Genomic DNA, 18,061 nt, shown 5'->3' on the forward strand with positions numbered 1-18,061 from the left:
CCTGGAGTTCATGAATCAGGTGACATAACATAACTGCCTTTGTATAAAATCTTAAGGAATAAAAACACCTAGAACTAAAAACTAGTTATTTTTTTTTTGTAAAATACAAACTTAGTATGCAAAAGCCAATCATTTTGCGGCATACAAGTAATAAAAAATTTGAATTTTAACTTAAAGCACAATGTTGTTTCCATATGCATATACATGAATCCACAGAAAGACACCTCCCATTTTTGAAACAGGGCTCACTATGTAGCCCTGGCAGGCCGCCAACTAATTGCCTAGTAAGTGCTGGAACTATCAGAGCAAGCCACAGAAAGATTTTTCAGTTGTTCACTGAGTATGGTGCTTGTCGTAGATTTTCCAGTAGTATCCTTTATTATGTTGTAAAATTGTTCTTCTATTTTCCAATGTCCAGAAATATCTTATTGTGAAATGGTACTGAATTTTATCAACTGCCTTTTCTGTGTCAAGACGATAATATGAGTGTTCTCCTTTTATTGGTGTGTTATGTATTACATTGGTTTTCTTAACTTTGAAAACCTTTGTGCATTTGGGGAATATATTCTCCTGGTAATAATGAATAATTATTATAATGAATAGTTTGGTTCTGTATAATTTGGTGGTCCCTTTTGCAGAGGTGACCTACAGTGGGATATGATTTCTCTTTCAGTGTGACAAAAACCAAAATGAAACCAAGCAATAAACATTGGTATTGATAGTACAAGTTTATTCAGTAAACAAAGAAGGGGAAGGGAGGAGGGGTCCCAGCTCACAGGTAACTGCTCTGTTTTTATGGGTCAGAGGAGGACTATTTCTGTCTTTTCTTATAATAGGAAGAAATTTACTGAAACTTGAGTGCAATCTCCTTTGCTTCTCTTCTGGTCCAGCAATTATGTCATAGAGGCTGGCAGATATATGGAAATTAGAATCTAAGGTAGTTTTAAATATGTTTTAAGTCTTAGGTACTCATCTTGGTGTCTTCAAACTGGGAAGGTGAGGAAGGAGAGTAAGCAAGTACAAACCAAATCAAACCTGTGTTACGGTTCAAGGGAGGGGGAAACATTTCTCAAAAGATCAACATGTATTTGTGGAGGTCTGAACAGAAATCTGACCTAAAGTTTAGGGTAATAAAGAAGACAGATATGCTACAAAAAGAAGCTTTTCTGGAGAGAGGTACGGTACGAGCTATGTTGTGTGTGGATATAAGGATAGGTATAATTCAGTAAAGGAGTTATGCTGGTTTAGGAAAGTGACAGTAGTAGGTTCTCTTCTAGGGTCTGTGACCCTGTCAGCCACAGTTAGGTTTGTAAGTACCAGGAATATTTGTTTGAAAAAAATACACAGTTACTTCAAAATAGTGAAAACTTGGAAGCCATACAATTTAGAAGCCACAAAATATCTGATAACAGATGGTAGCAAAACCTCTCTGCATTAATAAACTGAAATACTGTGAAGAATTTTAAAAATATATCTTTTTAATTTTAATTTTTATTAATTATAATTTATTCACTTTGTATCTCCCTGTAGCTCCCTCCCTCCTCCCCTCCCAATCCCACCCTCCTTCCCCCTTCTCCACCCATGTCCTTCCCCAAGTCCACTGGTAGGGGAGGTCCTCCTCCTCTTCCTTCTGATCCTAGCCTATCTCATCAGGAGTGGTTGCATTGTTTTCCTATGTGGCATGGTAAGGCTGCTCCCCCCTCCGGGGGAGGTGATCAAAGAGCAGGCCATTGAGTTCATGTCAGAGACAGTCCCTGTTCCCATTACTATGGAATCCACTTGGACACTAAACTGCCATGGGCAGGGAATCTTTTGAAAGAAGGGGGAGATAGCAAGACCTGGAGAAGACAGGAGCTCCACAAGGAGAGCAACAGACCAAAAAAATCTGGGCACAGGGGTCTTTTTTGAGACTGATACTCTAATCAAGGACCATTCGTGGAGATTATCTAGAACCCCTGCACAGATAATATTTTGAAATTTTAAGTGATACTAAAAATTGTTCAAAATATATTATCAGTATAAAAGAAAAAGAGAGGGAAATACATATACAGCTCATATTTATTGGTGATATGTTACTTGTTTGATTCTGAACTTTCTATAAGGAGATAATTTAAAATTTTTCATATGGATCCTTGCATGCATGCATTCTAGTGAAACACATGTATGCTGGTGCCCATGGAGACTAGAAAAGGACATTGGATTCCCTGGAAATGGAGTTTCATGTATTTGTGAGCTGCCATGTGACTGTAAGGAATTGAAACAGGTCCTCTGGAAGAGTAGTCAATAATCTTAATTTCTGAGTTATCTGTTCAGCCCCAAAGAGTTGATTTTTAAGTAAGTTTTACATAGAATTCTACTGTATTGAAAATATATATACATTATGAATATATAGCTTAAATACTTTTCAGTCAATGTATGTATATAATCCATTCATTCTGAATAGCAAATAATGGGCTAAAAATTGTGTATTCTCTGGCCTTGTCTTGTGGTCCCTAACCTACTTATCAAGGAAATCACTATGCTGACTTCTTTCATCATGGCTTACTTTGTCCTGTCTTTGAGCTTTCTTTGTGTTGAATCATGCACTGTATTCACTGTTATGTCTGGCTTCTTCTATTTAAGTTCAGGTTTATGAAATGCATGCTTACTGGAAACTCCGGTAAGTGGCTTATTCTAAGTTTGTCTTTATGGACACTCTTTGGGTTAATTACTCATAGCTTACTAATTTTATGGTCAGAAAATTTCAGTTAAAAAAATAAGATTTAGTGGCAAATCTTATTTGGATTTGCTTTATGCAGTTCAAGTTGGATGTGTCCTTATTTTTTTAATTTATTGCTCTATTTTTTACCTCATGTGAGAGTTAATTCTCCCATTTTTTTTTCTTTTTTAAAATCATCCCTGTGTACTGCTGGGGAATGACTTGAACTTTGGGCCCCATGCATGTTGCCTTTGAGCCTCCTTTTACTTGGCTTTCCTTTTACATATTTTTTTTTTCCATTTGAGATCATCTAGCTAAGTTGCCCAGGATGACCTTGAATGTAAGAATCTCCTGCCTGAATCAAATCCAGTGCCCCTCATTCATTTTGAGAGGAAATTAAAGGGTCTCTATGTAATCCACATAGGCCAGCTCAGTCTGGCTCTCACTTGATATCCTCTTGCCTTGGCTTCAGGGTGTAAACCACTACATCCAATTAATTACCATCTTCTTAGTTCTTTTTGTTTCTGTCATCTGGGTCTTTTAGGTCATTAATACCTCCTTGCTGCTCTAGCTCAGGATGGATAAAGTGAATTAGCTTTTGTACTCTTCTGCTCCTTCAAAACTATGAAGAAAGGGTGCAATCCTGACCTAGATCAAGCCTGAGGGTCATATCATTGTAGACACTCCTGGTTCTAGTTCTGTACTGAATGATGTAAAGCCATACCGTTACCTTGATATTTCTAGATTTTTCAACTTTTATTTCTTTTTGGTTTTCCTTCCTTCCTTCCTTCCTTCCTTCCTTCCTTCCTTCCTTCCTTCCTTCCTTCCTTCCTTCCTTCCTTCCTTCCGTCTTTCCTCCTTCCTTCCCTCTTTTCCCTTTCCTCCCTCTTCCCTTACCCTCCTTCCCTCCCTCCCTCCCTCCCTCTCTTCTTCCCTCCTTCCCTCCTTCCCTCTCTCCCTCCCACCGTCCTTCCCTCAGGCTTTCTTTGTGTAGCCTTGGCTGTCTTGGACTCACTTTGTAGACCAGGCTGGTTTCAGACTCAAAGAGATCTGCCTGCCTCTGTCTCTTTGAGTGTCGTTATTACAGGCATGCACTACCACATCTGACTTAAACTTTTATTTCACATCTGTTTATTTAAATTGCATGTCAAGTCTAACTTGTAAGGCAACCATGATTTTGGAGTTGTAACAAGTGGTGAAGATGCACTGAAGGTTTTCAGTTCAACAGAGAAGGCAATCTTTGCAGTGGTACTACCCAGGCAGCAACATTGGACTCTGTAATGCAGAGGCAAGGGTATCAGAGACCATAGCAGGTTGGTGGTGGGTGCACAGATTAGAACAGATTTCTGAAACATATTTTTGAAGGTATCCTACTTCCCTAACTAAAAAACAAAAGAAGAAATAAAAAGAAAAGTAATTTTTGGTGATCCTTAGAAAAGCTTTAGCAGTTATCTTCTCTTGTTTCCCTGTTTCTAGCATATATTTTGTAGCATTGTAAAACATTTCTTCATAGTTTGGATTTTTCTAACTTTGTACTTATTCCTGTTTGAAGAGGTTTGTCCTTTCCATGTTTAAATATTTATTCTAAGTTGCTCATGGAGGGATTTCTGTTTTGTTACTCTTTAAAATTGAAATAGGTTTTAATTTAAAGTGGCATACTCAGAACATATCTCTAATAAGGTTTTTAGGTAGTAAGTATATAAAGTGACTTTAATTTCCGCTTTTCAGAGAATGAAGCTGAGCATACTGAAGACATTGAAGTCTATGAAAATGATGAAGAAAAAGATGAAGAAGATGAAAACGATCATGGTGAAGAAAATCTTATGGGACAATGCAGCCGTAGCTCAGATTTTCACTCATTAAGAGAAAGAAGCCAACGATCTATTACAGATTATTTTATGGTTCGTATATTTAAGTGAAAATATTTGTTCTCATTACATTCCTTAAAAAAAAAAAAAGAGCATTCCATTGAACTGGAAGCTCAGACTGGCCACTTGGGGTTTCTGATGCCAGTAAGCAAACAGGCTAAGAAAGGATTAACAGTGTTAGGGAAAGTGATTGATTTATATTACCAAGGTAAAATTGGATTGTTTTTCCACAATGGAGGTATAAAGATTATATCTGGAATGCAGGTAATTCTTTTGGGCCTTTTTTGATGCTACCATGTCCTGTGTTTAAAGTCACAGCCTAATCCAGGCAGGATGACAAAAGGCATAGACCCTTCAGGAATGATGGTATAGGTCACTCCCTTGTGAAAAGAGACAAGGCCTGCTGAGGTACTTGGCAAAGGTGAAGAAAATACAGAATGGATAATAAAGGAAGGTAGTTATTGTAAGGGTTTTTCTGGCTCAGGGACATCTTGGCAGTTAGAAGCCAAGAAATACCACAAAGTCATACCATGCAACAAAACATACAAGAGATTTATTGGAGAGAAGAACAGAATGGTGGCTGCCTCTGAATGAGAAGAAAGACAGCAGAGGCTGGGTAAAAAGGGAAGGAAGGACTTTTATAGGGCCATGGAGTATGTACAGTAAACTAGGGGTAAAGTATGGTGGAGCTGGTTGTTTTTTTATATCAATGAGTCACAGTGGTGGGGATTTCCAAGCTTCATGGGCTCTGGGTCAAGCCACAGGGTAGTGTGTTTTCCCCTGGTCCCTGGTCCCCACATTCATCCCCTTTTTATTTACTACTGCTAATTAATCAGGGGTTTGGGAAAGAGAACAAAGATCATTAGATTACCTCCTGTATAGGGCGACAAAGTCCCTAGGGCAAGCTTGAGCTTCACTGTTAGGGCATAATTGAGAGTTGTAGGCCTCTGGTACCATAGGTAGGGGCTGGCAATTCTGAAATAGCAACTGACTAAAGGCCTGGTGAGAAATCTTTTGAATTTGTTGCTGAAGAGATTTAGATGAGTTTGTAAAACAGGATGCAATTATCTGGATTAGGAAATGGAAGAGAAAAAAGATTAAGAAAGGCAGTATCCAATTTAGATGAACTGTCAATGATCCATTGGCCAGAAACATCAAACTGTTTCTTTCTTTTTTTTTTTTTTGGTGATCTTTCCGGAGTAGTCAGATCTTGTTTTTTATTATACCTGATTGGGTGACATAGAAGCAACATTTTTTTTTTCCCTGAGAAAGAGGCAAAGAACACTCTTTTCCCTTTCTTTGCTGTTAGTAGACCTAATCCTCAAAAATTTTGTAGCATCACGGCAGCCAGTGAATATATTTGTCCCTGGAGGGTGAGGATGTTACCTCTTGGAGCTCCTGGATAAACTGTGAGGAAGACTGATGGTATAGATAATTAAGGAAGTAATATGTCTCACTGTTCCAGTAGTAATGCCAGTGATTAAACCCAGGACTGTGACAAGGGGCAGGACCTGAACTATTCATTTGTCAGGTCCTGCTGCCATAAACTCTGTGATGGGAACTGACAAAGGTTCTTCTCTAGGTACCAGCCCTAATTTTTGGAAAAGGAATAGCAGGGCACAAGTTCCAGAGTACCTGGTGGGTAGCCAGTGGTAAACTTGAGTGCTGCAGAGGGTTGAGGTATTGTGAACATTTGGACATAAGGACTGTGTGGTAGTGCTCATAATGAAAGTATTTATTACAGTTCCAATGTGTTCCTGAGGAGTTAAAGCAGCCTGAAATTCAAGAGAGAATGAGAGAGAGAGAGAGAGAGAGAGAGAGAGAGAGAGAGAAAGAGGAGAGATAAGGGATTGTAGTGGTATTTGGCTCAGAGCAGTTAATGAGGTGAGACAGACTAATAGTCCAATGAGTGAGGCCATTAATGGTGGTCATGAGTTTGACCCTGGAGGGACACAAAACCAGCATTCTCCAAAGTGGCCATGCAGAATGTTATTTAGTAGCAGATATGGGGAGATTAAGGTCTGAAAGAAGAGATAGAATGACCATGAAGACAGAGAGGTGGGATCAGTATCTTTTAAGAGGGGAGACCTTGCAGCTTATGAAGGAACTTGATAATGGGTACAAGGAGGTACTAACGTGAGATGCCATGGGCTGCCTTCAGATAGGGGGCCAACAAGAAGGGAGAAAGAGGGGATCGAAAACCATAAGAAACCAGCCATCTCTAGAAAGGACAGAATTTCATCCTCAGTGGTAGGACTATGAGTGGCTGAATTAAGTGCTTTATATTTAAGGTAATGGACTTGTGAGTTGAATAATAGCTAGTCCACTAGTAATCTGAAGGATGTACAGCTGGACCTTGGAGGGTGAGACCCTAAATCTCTGGCCAGATGGAAAGCTGTAGAGGTGTCAGCCTGGCTAATTTGTAAGGATGGATTACAGAGGAGAAGATCATCTATGTATTGTATAAGCTTGGATTTTGGAAGAGACAAAAAGAGTAAGTTAGAGGCCAAACTATGCCAAATAGATGTGGGCTGTCCTAGAGCACCTAGGGTAATACAGAACTGTTGAGTTGGGTACAAAGGTTGGTGTCCATGTCAGTTCAAGTAAAGGTAAAGATATTTTGTGACTGGGGTTGAGAGAAATGGAAAAAGGATGCATCCTTGAGGTCTTGGCCAGAAAAAAATTTAGAGGCCCCTGGACAATGGTAGAAAAGAGAACATAGGAGTTGGTACTATGGGTTAGAGAGGAATCACTGCAGAGTTAATAAGTTGGAGATCCTGAACAAAGTGGAGGTTCCACTGGGTTTTTAAACTGTTGAAGGAGCTGTTAAAGGGAGAAGACATGGGGCACAAAAGGCCTTTTCTTAAGTCAGAGAGTAAAGGCTTAAGTCCTCTGGGACTTTGGAGAGAGAGTGACTATTGGGCCTGGGTGATGTAATTGGTAGAGTTTTGTAGTTAGATACAAAAGGAGACTGATGTTTGGCTACACAGGGATTTTGGGTGTCCCATTCTCAAGAATCCACCTGGAAGGCTGGTAAATAGAATGGCATCTTGGTTTGTGTGGTTTGGAGAAAAAGGAAGAGGGGAGTGGCCTTTGAGCTTGGGGTCAACTGGATTGGGGGAGCAAAAGAAATAGAGGCTCCCACTTTGGCTAGGAGGTTGCTTCTCAGCAAGGAGACTTGGCAGCTTGGTATTACTAGGAAGGAGTGAGTAAGTGAATACCTCTAAAAATACAACTAAGTGATGAGGGTTTAGAAGGTTGGTAAGGCTGTCCTCCTACCCCGACAATAGAGGAACAAAAAGGAGAGGTGGGTCCCCCAAACTCTGTCAGTAAGTGGCCCCAGTGTCCAAAAGGAAGGAGATGGGTCATCCTAATACTGTGATGACTATCTGCAGCTCCCTGTTAGAGATGGTGGTGGTCATGCCAAGGTCCTGCAAATACTGAAATAAGATTTATACCTTAGCAAAAGTTTTAGAGAGTTAAACCAAAACCTAAAGGAGTATGAAATGAGTAGTAATAATTCCCTTTGGAAGTAGTCTCCTGTTTTGCTCTCCTTTCTCTGTCACATAGTCAAGTGGCCTGCCTGATGGGACAGAGATTTTTGGGAGGAAACCTTTAAACAAGCATGCTTAGGTCTAGAGGAGGAGGGGAAGCCATAACCCAACTCCAGAGTCAGCTTTTTTTATTGAAGTGGAGCAGCATAAAACAACAATTTAATAATGCCCATACCTATAAGATACCTAAATCCCTGTAAAACTGAATCCAGTAAGCTGAAAACAAAGAAGGCTTAGAGATAGAAAAGTTTTTGAGTTCTAGCTATAGAGGACGCTGCAGGAAAGAGCTGAGACAGACACCAGCCAGCAAGGCGTGTGTGCATACCTACTTCTTTGATCCTTCCCTTGCCTGCTGTGTCTGGCTCCCAGCTCCTACATCTGCAGCAAACTTACAAATACATCAACAGAAACTTAAAAAGAAAGAACATTCACAAAGCATTTGTGTGAGGGGAGGGCAGGGGCTGGAGTGGGCAGAGAGAAAAACAAACAGGGCTTGGAGCAAAGATAAGAGAAAGCTGGAATGTAGGGATTGGGGAATCTTTTTTTCATTTCCCTGATTGCTCAAAGTAGCTGTTAAAATCCCAAATAATATTGGGAATCTAGGGTGTCATTAATTATTAGATTAATTATCTAAGGGATATTGGAGTCATATTTGTTGGAAAAAGTGAATAAATATGGGGCTCTTTAGGTCAGGTGCTGGGTGAGTGGCTGGAGGTTTTCTAAGGGGCATAACAAGGGGGAATAAGAGGGTGTGGATGTCACCTTTCCCATGGATGAAGGGGGTGTAAGAAAAAATATCCCAGCAGCTGTACTTGTTGGCATCCCTAATATTCAGGGTAGACCAAAGGGGATCAAGCATTTCAGTATATTTTTACTGTACTCAGCAGGGGTCAGGGTTAACAATACTGCACCTGGTATCAGCGCCTTTGTGGATTGGGGGAGGGGCATAGATTTGCCCAAAGGCAATGAAAAACAAAGCTGAGGAATGAGGTCTTATTGATAGGAAAGGGATGGGAACAGAATTACCCAGTATCATAAAAGCTACAAGGGCATAGAGAAGCTGTGGGATTATAGGCAGCTTCAAAAGGGGAGGTGGAAAAGTGGGGGTGAGGGAAGAAAAAGGTCCTAAGGGTCTGGTAGGACCTAAGGAAGCTGCAAGATTGTGGCTCTGAGGTTGGGGTATGGTGGGGTCGGTGAAGAGGGCCAGACATAGCCTTAAAGACCTGAAGTACTGAAAGGGTTATGTTCTTAAGGGAAGTTGGCCTGATAAGAATACAGTTTTACTAGTACATGTTTTACTATAATTATTTTTAGTTTTGGTTATTGGTTAAGTGTATAATGCAAGACTGATTCAAGTAATTTTAATCATGTATTTTAGAACAAATAATTTGCTAACTACTTAATATATTTGTGCTAAGATTATCTTTAAAGTCCGTAATTTACCTTTTGAATAGTTATTATAATTCAATGTGATGTTTCTTGTTTAATTCAGTCATTTGCATCCTGTTTTGTTCCAAAGAAGGATTGTTTTCTTTCTTGTCCACAGAGTGTCACTGTTGGATTATTTGAAGATCAAGAGCTCTGTAACATTTAATTCTTTGTCCATAGTTAGGAATATTTCCTTTCATAGCAGAAATTATTCTAGGTTACTGGAAGACTAGCCTTGGTGCCCTGAAGTTTAGAACATCTATTTTGTTTGAAGAAGCCCCAAATGTCTATTTATTATATCAAAAACAAAAGAGTACAATTCTACCAGTACATCCTTTCATGTTGTTGTAGTACTTCAGTGGGAATTTTTTGTTGTTGTTTTGTCTTTTGTTTTTATTTTCTTGGAGTTTTCTCTCAAGCACGCAGAATTCCCCATGAAGGACTCAATTCTTGTACTGTGAATAGAAATAGAGCACTTGTTAGCAAAGAAAGAAGTATTATTAACTGACATAGTTCAGATTTTGAATGCTTATGTAATATCCACTGGTAATTGTTAGGTACTTTCACATTTACTAAGGGACCAATTCAGGTTTTATTTTCAGTGCTAGAGATGGATTCCTGGCTTTTGTCAAGCTCTCTAGTACTGAGCCACATCGTCAGCATCAGACTCTTTCAATTTTGTTTACTGTGCACTTACTTACTTTAGACTCTTACTCAAGGGAATACTTCTCCATCCTGAATTTTTGTACTTTCTTTTTTTTTTATCCAAAATGTGTTTATTGGGATGGCTCCGACTCATCCTCAATCGGGCGCATTCAGTGCTGCTTCCTCCTGAAGGAACATCCTTCTGTCAGCCTTGCTTTTCCGCCAGTAGGCTGACAGAGAACAGTGGAGCAGCCAACACACAATACTACCGTTTGTGCATGGCTAAAGACCGTGGTGATTTTATAGCATCCTGGGCATTTCACATCCATAAAGTAGGAATTGGGGCTCTGTACCAGGCGCTTTTTCTTGTGTTTCCTCTTCTCCTCTTCTGGAGAGGGATGAAGGAGATCCTTTGCGAGAGGCATGTTCTCGTAGGGAGGTCGTCACCGCCGGAAAGGGTGTACTTTCTTTTTTTTTTTGAGACAAGGAATGAATCATTTTGTTTTCCTCTTGTCTGAAATTCAAAGATTTTTTTTTTCAGTGTTGGGGATCATACCTACACGGTAGACAAGTGGTTCACTCCTGAGCTACAGCCTTATTATCCATTTCACAGAGCAGTTTGTTCCTTGTTTTATTGGGTTTCCTAATTTTGAAATAGTTTTAAACTTTTGAATGAGTTACAAGATACTTTAGAGTTATCCATATGTGAACCTCATTTCGTGCCTCTAAAATTAAACTAATTCTACTATAATGGAAAATAGGTGGTTAACATTGGTACAGCAATATTATTTGAACTATAGTTCTTACTTGAGTTATGCTGTTATTTCCATATATCACATTTTCCCCTGTGGCTAGGTTCAATGCAGTATTTCACATGTAGTATTTTCCTATTTAAAAAAATTTATCATGTTTTGAGGATTTCATATTGCATTTATATAATTTCTTCCCCAATTCTTCTTGTGAGTCACTGTTTCTTCTCTGGCAGCACCACCATTTCTTCTTATGAACCAACCCCTTTAGAATTCATGACCTCTTCTGTAATTATTATCATTAAATGTATGCTTACACACCCATACACATACTGAATTTAATTGTCTCCCTTGTGTCTTTGAATCTGTCACAGTTCCTTATTCTTGTCATGTTATTGTGACCTTGATATTTGATGACTAGTCAGTTATTTTGTAAAATGTCTCTCAATTTTTGTGTCTAATATTCTTATTTGAATAGACTGTTATTATACATTGTTGGCAAGAATACTGCACTAATGATGTTATTTTGTTGAGCCACAGCACAGTGTAGGTGTTGCCTGTATATCTTTTTAATGGTGATGTCAATATAGATTATTTGATTCACAAAGTGCCTTCCTCTGTGGTTCTTTAACATTCTGATTCTCCAAAACACACTGATTTGGGTTAGCATCTCTCCATATATTAACTGTGGCCATCATTAGTGTGATATTTGCCTATTGGTGACTATTTCTTCATTTCTTCTATGTTTATTAGAATTAGTTGGTTAGAATTTGTTAGGAAGACCATCATCAATTTCTTACTCATATAATTATATATCATCATATTAAAACAGACTCATGAAAATTTACTGTGAGTTGAGCCAATATTTATATATAAGTATATATATATTCAATGCTTATTGTAGTATATCTTGTAATCCAGTTATTAGCATCACTAATTTCATTAATCTGGTCTTCCTTTTGGCTCCTAATGCTTTTTGGCTCTGTCTTCACTTTTCTTGAGGACTGTCTTCTTTTCTGGCACCAGAAGGTGTTCTGTATACATTGGCATTTTCCCTGCACCTGCCCAGGAATTCAACTTCTGAAGAAATCCTCCTGTTTTAGAGGAAAAAAAAAATCTTCCTCTGGATGCTAGGTGCATTCATTGTTAATTCTTGGGTCAGTAATTCTAGGCCCTCTCAGTGGATAGAGGTGGAAAATAAGCCATGCAGTACACATGGAAAAATTCCTTGAGCATACTAGGCATGTGTTCTACCAACAACCTACATCCTTAACCTTGTGTTTATCTATATTAAAATATGTTCATAATACTACTCATCAGTCACTTTCTGTAAACTTAAGTCCTTATATAACTTCTTTCTTTTCTGTCTTTAAAATTAGTATTTTCATTATCATATGAAGGTGGAGTTTTGGCTTACTTTATCTTTGCTTTGTCTACTATGTTTCTGAAATCCTTTAAAATGTAGGTGAAAATTAAAAACTATTAAAACGGATAACTATTTAAAGATATTTTCTTAGTGCTTAATTTAGCTCTTAGTGATGTTAAGCACTACTTGCTTTTATAATATACATAGAGGAACAGAATATTTGAAACTTTCTTAGAGACTTCCATTGTTTTGTGATGTAGCAAATTTCTGTGTTTTAAATGTAATTTTAAAAAAATTGAACACATTTTACTACATTTAGTGATATCACACCATTAAAATTTTCTCTTGTGCTGTAATTATCATCACACTATAATATATATTTAAAATTTCAGGCGGAATATTATTCTAATGTGAAAATTTTGAAATAGAAATATAATTATTATAACATATATAATAACTTGTAATTAACTGTAATAAGTTATAATAACTAATATATATTATAACATATATAATAACTTATAATTAACTGGACCTGCTAGTGCAGGCTTGTATTTTCAGGAATTGTATAATCAGGAAGCTAAGTGAGAAGGATCTTAAATTCAAAAAGTGAAGAAAGGACTGGTGATATAGCTAATTTAAAATTCATGTAAATTCTTTGGTGTTTAATTTTTCCAATGTAGTCTTCTACGACATTGGCTGTTTTGGAGGCAGTTTTACTATGCCCCTAACTATATATAAAGTTATCTCAACTGAAACAAAAGGATATATTTTGTGAGGTATTTATCTTAATGTTGTTTTGACGGGATATTAGAAAAACTAACCTTTTATCAGATACCAACAGAAATGTGTAATTCTCAGGGGTTTTGGGAACTGCATACCCTAGAGTAGTGGTTCTCAAACTGGTAGGTCATAACTAAGTGCTTTGGAGGTGGAACAACTTTTCACAGAGGTCGCCTAAGACCATTGGAAAGCACAGATATTTCCATTACAACTCTTAACAGTAGCAAATTGCAGCATGAAGTAACAAGGAAAATAACTTTATGCTTGGGGGTCACCACAACTTGAGAAACTATATTAAAGGGTTGCAGCATTAGGAAGGTTGAGAACCACTGTGTTAAAGACAGTGGAGATAGGTATGAAATAGGTGGTTTTCATCTCATAAGATTTCTTGAATAGAATGTGCTGACACAAGAAATGCAAAGCAAAAGTTTGTTTGGGTGTGGTGGTGCAGGCATATAATCCCAGCTACTTGGGAGGTTAAGGCAGGAGTGTCTTGAGGCCAAGGCTAGCCAGGGCAATTTAGTGAGGTCCTGTTTCAAAATAAGAAGGTAAAAAGAGCTGGGGATACAGTTTAGTATCAGAGCCCTTGTCTGGCATGTATGAAGTTCTAGATTCAATCTCCAGTAAAATATGAAAAGGAAATAAATAATAAAAAATCATTTAAAAAGTTTGAGATCTAGCAGGGCTACAGTGTCTAGACTTTAGTAGCTTACCACCTATAGTGTAGTATTTAGCTATGGTCCCAACAACTACAAATCTGGGTAGAATGTGAAGTCAGCGCAAAAAACAAAAAACAAATAACAAAAAAACAAAACAAAACAAAAAACTCAGGTTCCCAAGTCATTTTCTGAAGAAGTGGCCTTTGAGGCACATCCATTTCTGATATTACTGGCTCCTGGTTTTCACTGAGTTTTACTGACACACCCCTAGGCTGTGCTGTTTGCAACCCTTGGTTCTTTTTTCCCTAGTTCCCTTATAGCAAATTTTCCGTGCCAGGCACCTTGTGTATGTCTCTGAGCCTGATATAGGCTGGAGGCAGAATACAGATGGGTAGACTGTTTTAGCAGGGCTGTGTTTTGCCTGGAGAAAATTCCATAGCCCCAGTCAGCTTTTACAGCCAGCAAACCTGCCAGAGCCTACCATTTTTTGGACCATTTTGGTTCATAAAGAGTGAAGTCTTTTGCTCAGGACTGATGCCTTTGTGGTTTCTTCATCTTCCTTTTCTGTGTTCAGAGGTTTATGTGCATTTTCACAGCCCTTCACCTCTCAATCTCATATGCAATCCCTGTTGCTTTTTCTTCTCTGCAGCCTCGAAACACCACTTTCTTTGCCCTCCTATTCCCTATCAGCGACTGTCACTTTATACTCCCTTCTGAACACAGTTCCTTTGATAGCATGTATACTGGATATTGAAACATTGAGCTTCAATTTCTCACTGAGATTTTTGTTGTTTGTTTTGTTCTTCAAGACAGGCTTTCTCTGTGTAGCTTTGGCTGTCCTGTTTCTTGGTCTGTAAACTAGGCTGGCCTTGAACTAGAGGTCTCCCTGCCTCTGCCCCAAGAGTGCTGGGATCAAGGCATGCACCACCACTGCCTGTCTCCCTGAGTATTTTTGAATATGATGATTGTTCTGCCCTGTATGCTCTACATATCTCTACCCAGCCAACATCTTTTTTTACCTTACCTTTAAATGTTCTACTCAGACTCCACATTTTCTGAAAAGCCTCAGCTGACAGTCTAGATTATGTCTGTTCTTCTGGGCAAGTTTTGCCTTATCTCTTTACCTAGTGTGCAGGGGTGAGAATACTACGAATGGAGTACCGAGCACTGTTGAACCAATCGTCTTGCAGCACTGATACATTTAGTATTAAGGTAATGCTACAGAAGTATTTGTCTTTAAGAGAATCCTTAGGAGATATTTTTATCCTAATTCTGAATGTGAGAAAAACTGAAACACAAAGAAGTTGAGTAATTTGTCCAATGGTACACACCTAATAATTGGCAAAGTTCTAGTATTGAAGCCAGTCATATTCCCCTAGAGCTGTAGTGTTTATCTCAGTATCACAGTCCTGGGCCTCTCCCACTTGACCATGGATCTGGACCCATCAGAGGACTTGTTGCTTCCATTCAGGTTCTCCATTCAGGAAGTATGGGGTGGAGCCCTTGATTTTTGCATTTCTCTAAGTTACCACCTTCATTGATGGGAAGTGGCTATAGCATGTTTATGTGCATAGGAGGCTGTCAGGGGCTGTGATATGCTCACCTTTCATCACCAAAGTTTCTTCAAATGTGCCTAGATTAAATAGTGTAGGGGCAAGTTGAGAGTCTGTGTCTCAGCCAAGTGGTTGGTGTCACACCCAGGCCTCATCAGTGAAATGGGGCCTTTCGCCTGCTGGACAACATCCATTGTGCCAAGAACTCAAAAGTCAGCTTCATACATTTTGTTTTTTTAATTAATTATGTTTTTTTAAAAAGTTTTATTGAATGTGCTCATTTTATTTATGTAAATATTTTATCTACATGTATGTATGTGCACCACATGCATGTATGCTGCCTGCAGAGGTCAGAAAAAGGAAGAGATTTCCTGAAACTGTAGTTCAGGATAGTTGTGAACCATCATATGGGTGTTGGGAACTGAACTCAGGTCCTTAGCAAAAGGGGCAAGTGCTCTTAACAGCTGAGGCATCTGTTCAGATTCATCCTTCCTCCATTTTCACATGTATTTCTTGTCTTTTAAAATGAGAACTTAATAATTTTTTTTTATTTATAATAGCATTTCGAAGAACTTCTTGAAAGGACAAGCACACATATCAACAGTATTTACGCAACGATTTCAAGAATACAACAGTTTTATGGGATATTACAGATGGAGAGATGTGTAAGTATTACAAAGGCATTATTCCTTCAATTTTCCTAAACTTCTAGTACCTAAAGATATGGAACAGGTAACAAGAAAATTAACAAGGTTGATCTACACTTATTTCAGCAGCGCTTGGGTGACTAAAATCCTACTGGAAAATGCAGCCCTGCCAAATCACAACTACTTTTAGGTTACTAAATGACCAATTAAAATGTATTAAGTTCCAATTAAAATGTGTTAAAGGGAAGGGGAAGGGCAGTATTTACCTTTAATAATAGAAAATGACGAAGTAACAGAAATAGATGTACGTGTTTTGACCAGATGTACATATTTTAAAAATTTTTATGTGTATATGTTTGTGTGTGTGTGCATGATTGCTGCAGGAGGCCAAAAGGGCATGTCAGAATCCATGGGGTGGAAGTCAGCAGCAGATGTTAGCTTCTTGATATGGGTGATGGAAACCAATCTTGGATCTTCTGGAAGAACAATACAGTTAGCCATCTCTGATTAGCATTTTAATTTTTGTTTTTATTCACAGTTGACTTAAACTAGTGTCATTTTAGATGTGATGTATATTCACAAAAGAGTATCTTGACTTTGGGTCTGGTTAATTTAGATGAGTGATTTTTTTTTTAATTTGCAAGTTCTTTATAATAAAGTTTTAATTGCAAAAAGCAATGTTCAGACAGCCAGATGTGGTGAAATATGCCCAGGCAAGAGGGTTATTATTTGTAGGAAAACTTCAATGATATGATAACCTGTCTCAAGAAACAAACAAACAAACAAACAAACAAAAACCAACAAAACCAAACATTTTAATTGGCTGACCTCATGGAGGAATTGAAGTCCAGGAACTGAGGGAAGTTTATCTCATTCTGTTCTCTTTACTTGGACAGCAAAATTGTGATGCTTTATTAAACCACATGGAGCAGGTAGCCCAGGGCCAGGACAACCCTGAGGGAACAGTTCCTCAGCCAGTGGCAGAGGCCAGACCTGAAAATCTAGTACTCCAGGATGGAGGTGCTCAAGGAATCTACAGTGTCATCACCTCATCTGAGCAGGCTGCCATGGAAGCTCCTCTAGCACTTCAGCAACCAGTAGAGATCATTCCAGTCTGTGACCCTAATGGGATCATTTATCCGGTTGCTGTGAGAACACCAATTGTCTGCATGCCTCCCAATTTGGGTGAGTTTGTAAAGATGTATAAATAACATTCTTTAGATTTTAAAACTTCTTCACACAAACTACTATTCATTTTTTAATTGAAAGATGTATGTTGAGATCTTTTCAGATTCACACATAGTGGTAGGAAACAAGGCAGAAATACAGTCTTTCTGAAAGGCAACATCTTATGAAAGCTATGGTTGTCATTTGTGCATGTGAATTTAGTTCTGTGCAGTTTATCACATTAGAAAGTTTGTGTTAACCACAGTCCAGGTTCTATCACAAGGTTCTTTTCTATCCCACATAGTTGTGTTGTCACATATACACACCTAAATGCGTTCCTCTTTGGTTGCCCTTCCCTTCCATTTGTAACCTTTTAATATAACCCCCTTTACAATATAATTCCAAGGGGTTTCATTCAAATCATTGTATATATAAACAGTTTCATTCTTTTAATTTTTGAATAATCTAGCCCATGGTTTAGGTATACTGTGATGTAACCATTCATATTTAAAGGAAATTTTGTGGGTTTTTACTATTAAGACTGCTATGAACATTTATGTATAGATTTTTATATACATTTAAGGTTTTATTTCACTGACACAAATTCTCAAGAGTTTGATTATTTATAATATGTGATTACTTATAATATATGAATTAGATATTTAGTTTTTAAAAATCTAAAAAGTTATATTAAGATGTAACTAATGTTATAGTCTATTTCTGCTAGTAAAAAATGCCACAGACTTAACTAATTTGTACAAATGGGAATGCTTTTTTTTTTTTTTTTTTTTTTTTTTTTTACTGTTCTAGAAGCTGGGAAGTTCAAGAACAAAGTGCCATTTTATGGTTAAGGATGCTTCCTATGAAGGAGAGAGGCTATGTCCTCAGATAGCTAAAGGCATGCTCAGTAACTGCTGCACTAGCCTCTTTTTTTAATTAAATTTTTA

The 18,061-nt window shown here is 38.1% G+C and overlaps 1 protein-coding gene across 1 annotated transcript; it reads right to left on the reverse strand.

The window, feature by feature from the left end:
* Positions 1 to 10,297: 10,297 nt before the first annotated feature.
* Positions 10,298 to 10,641, reverse strand: LOC129683144 (40S ribosomal protein S27). Its single transcript, XM_055615746.1, has one exon. It carries the CDS (start codon positions 10,616 to 10,618, stop codon positions 10,364 to 10,366), a length of 255 nt encoding a protein of 84 aa, XP_055471721.1. The 5' UTR covers positions 10,619 to 10,641; the 3' UTR covers positions 10,298 to 10,363.
* Between the last annotated feature and the right edge of the window lie 7,420 nt (positions 10,642 to 18,061).

Source organism: Psammomys obesus, unplaced genomic scaffold, assembly GCF_907164565.1.
Source record: "Psammomys obesus unplaced genomic scaffold, mPsaObe1.curated_primary_1811, whole genome shotgun sequence".
In the NCBI taxonomy this organism is placed as follows: Eukaryota; Metazoa; Chordata; class Mammalia; order Rodentia; family Muridae; genus Psammomys; species Psammomys obesus.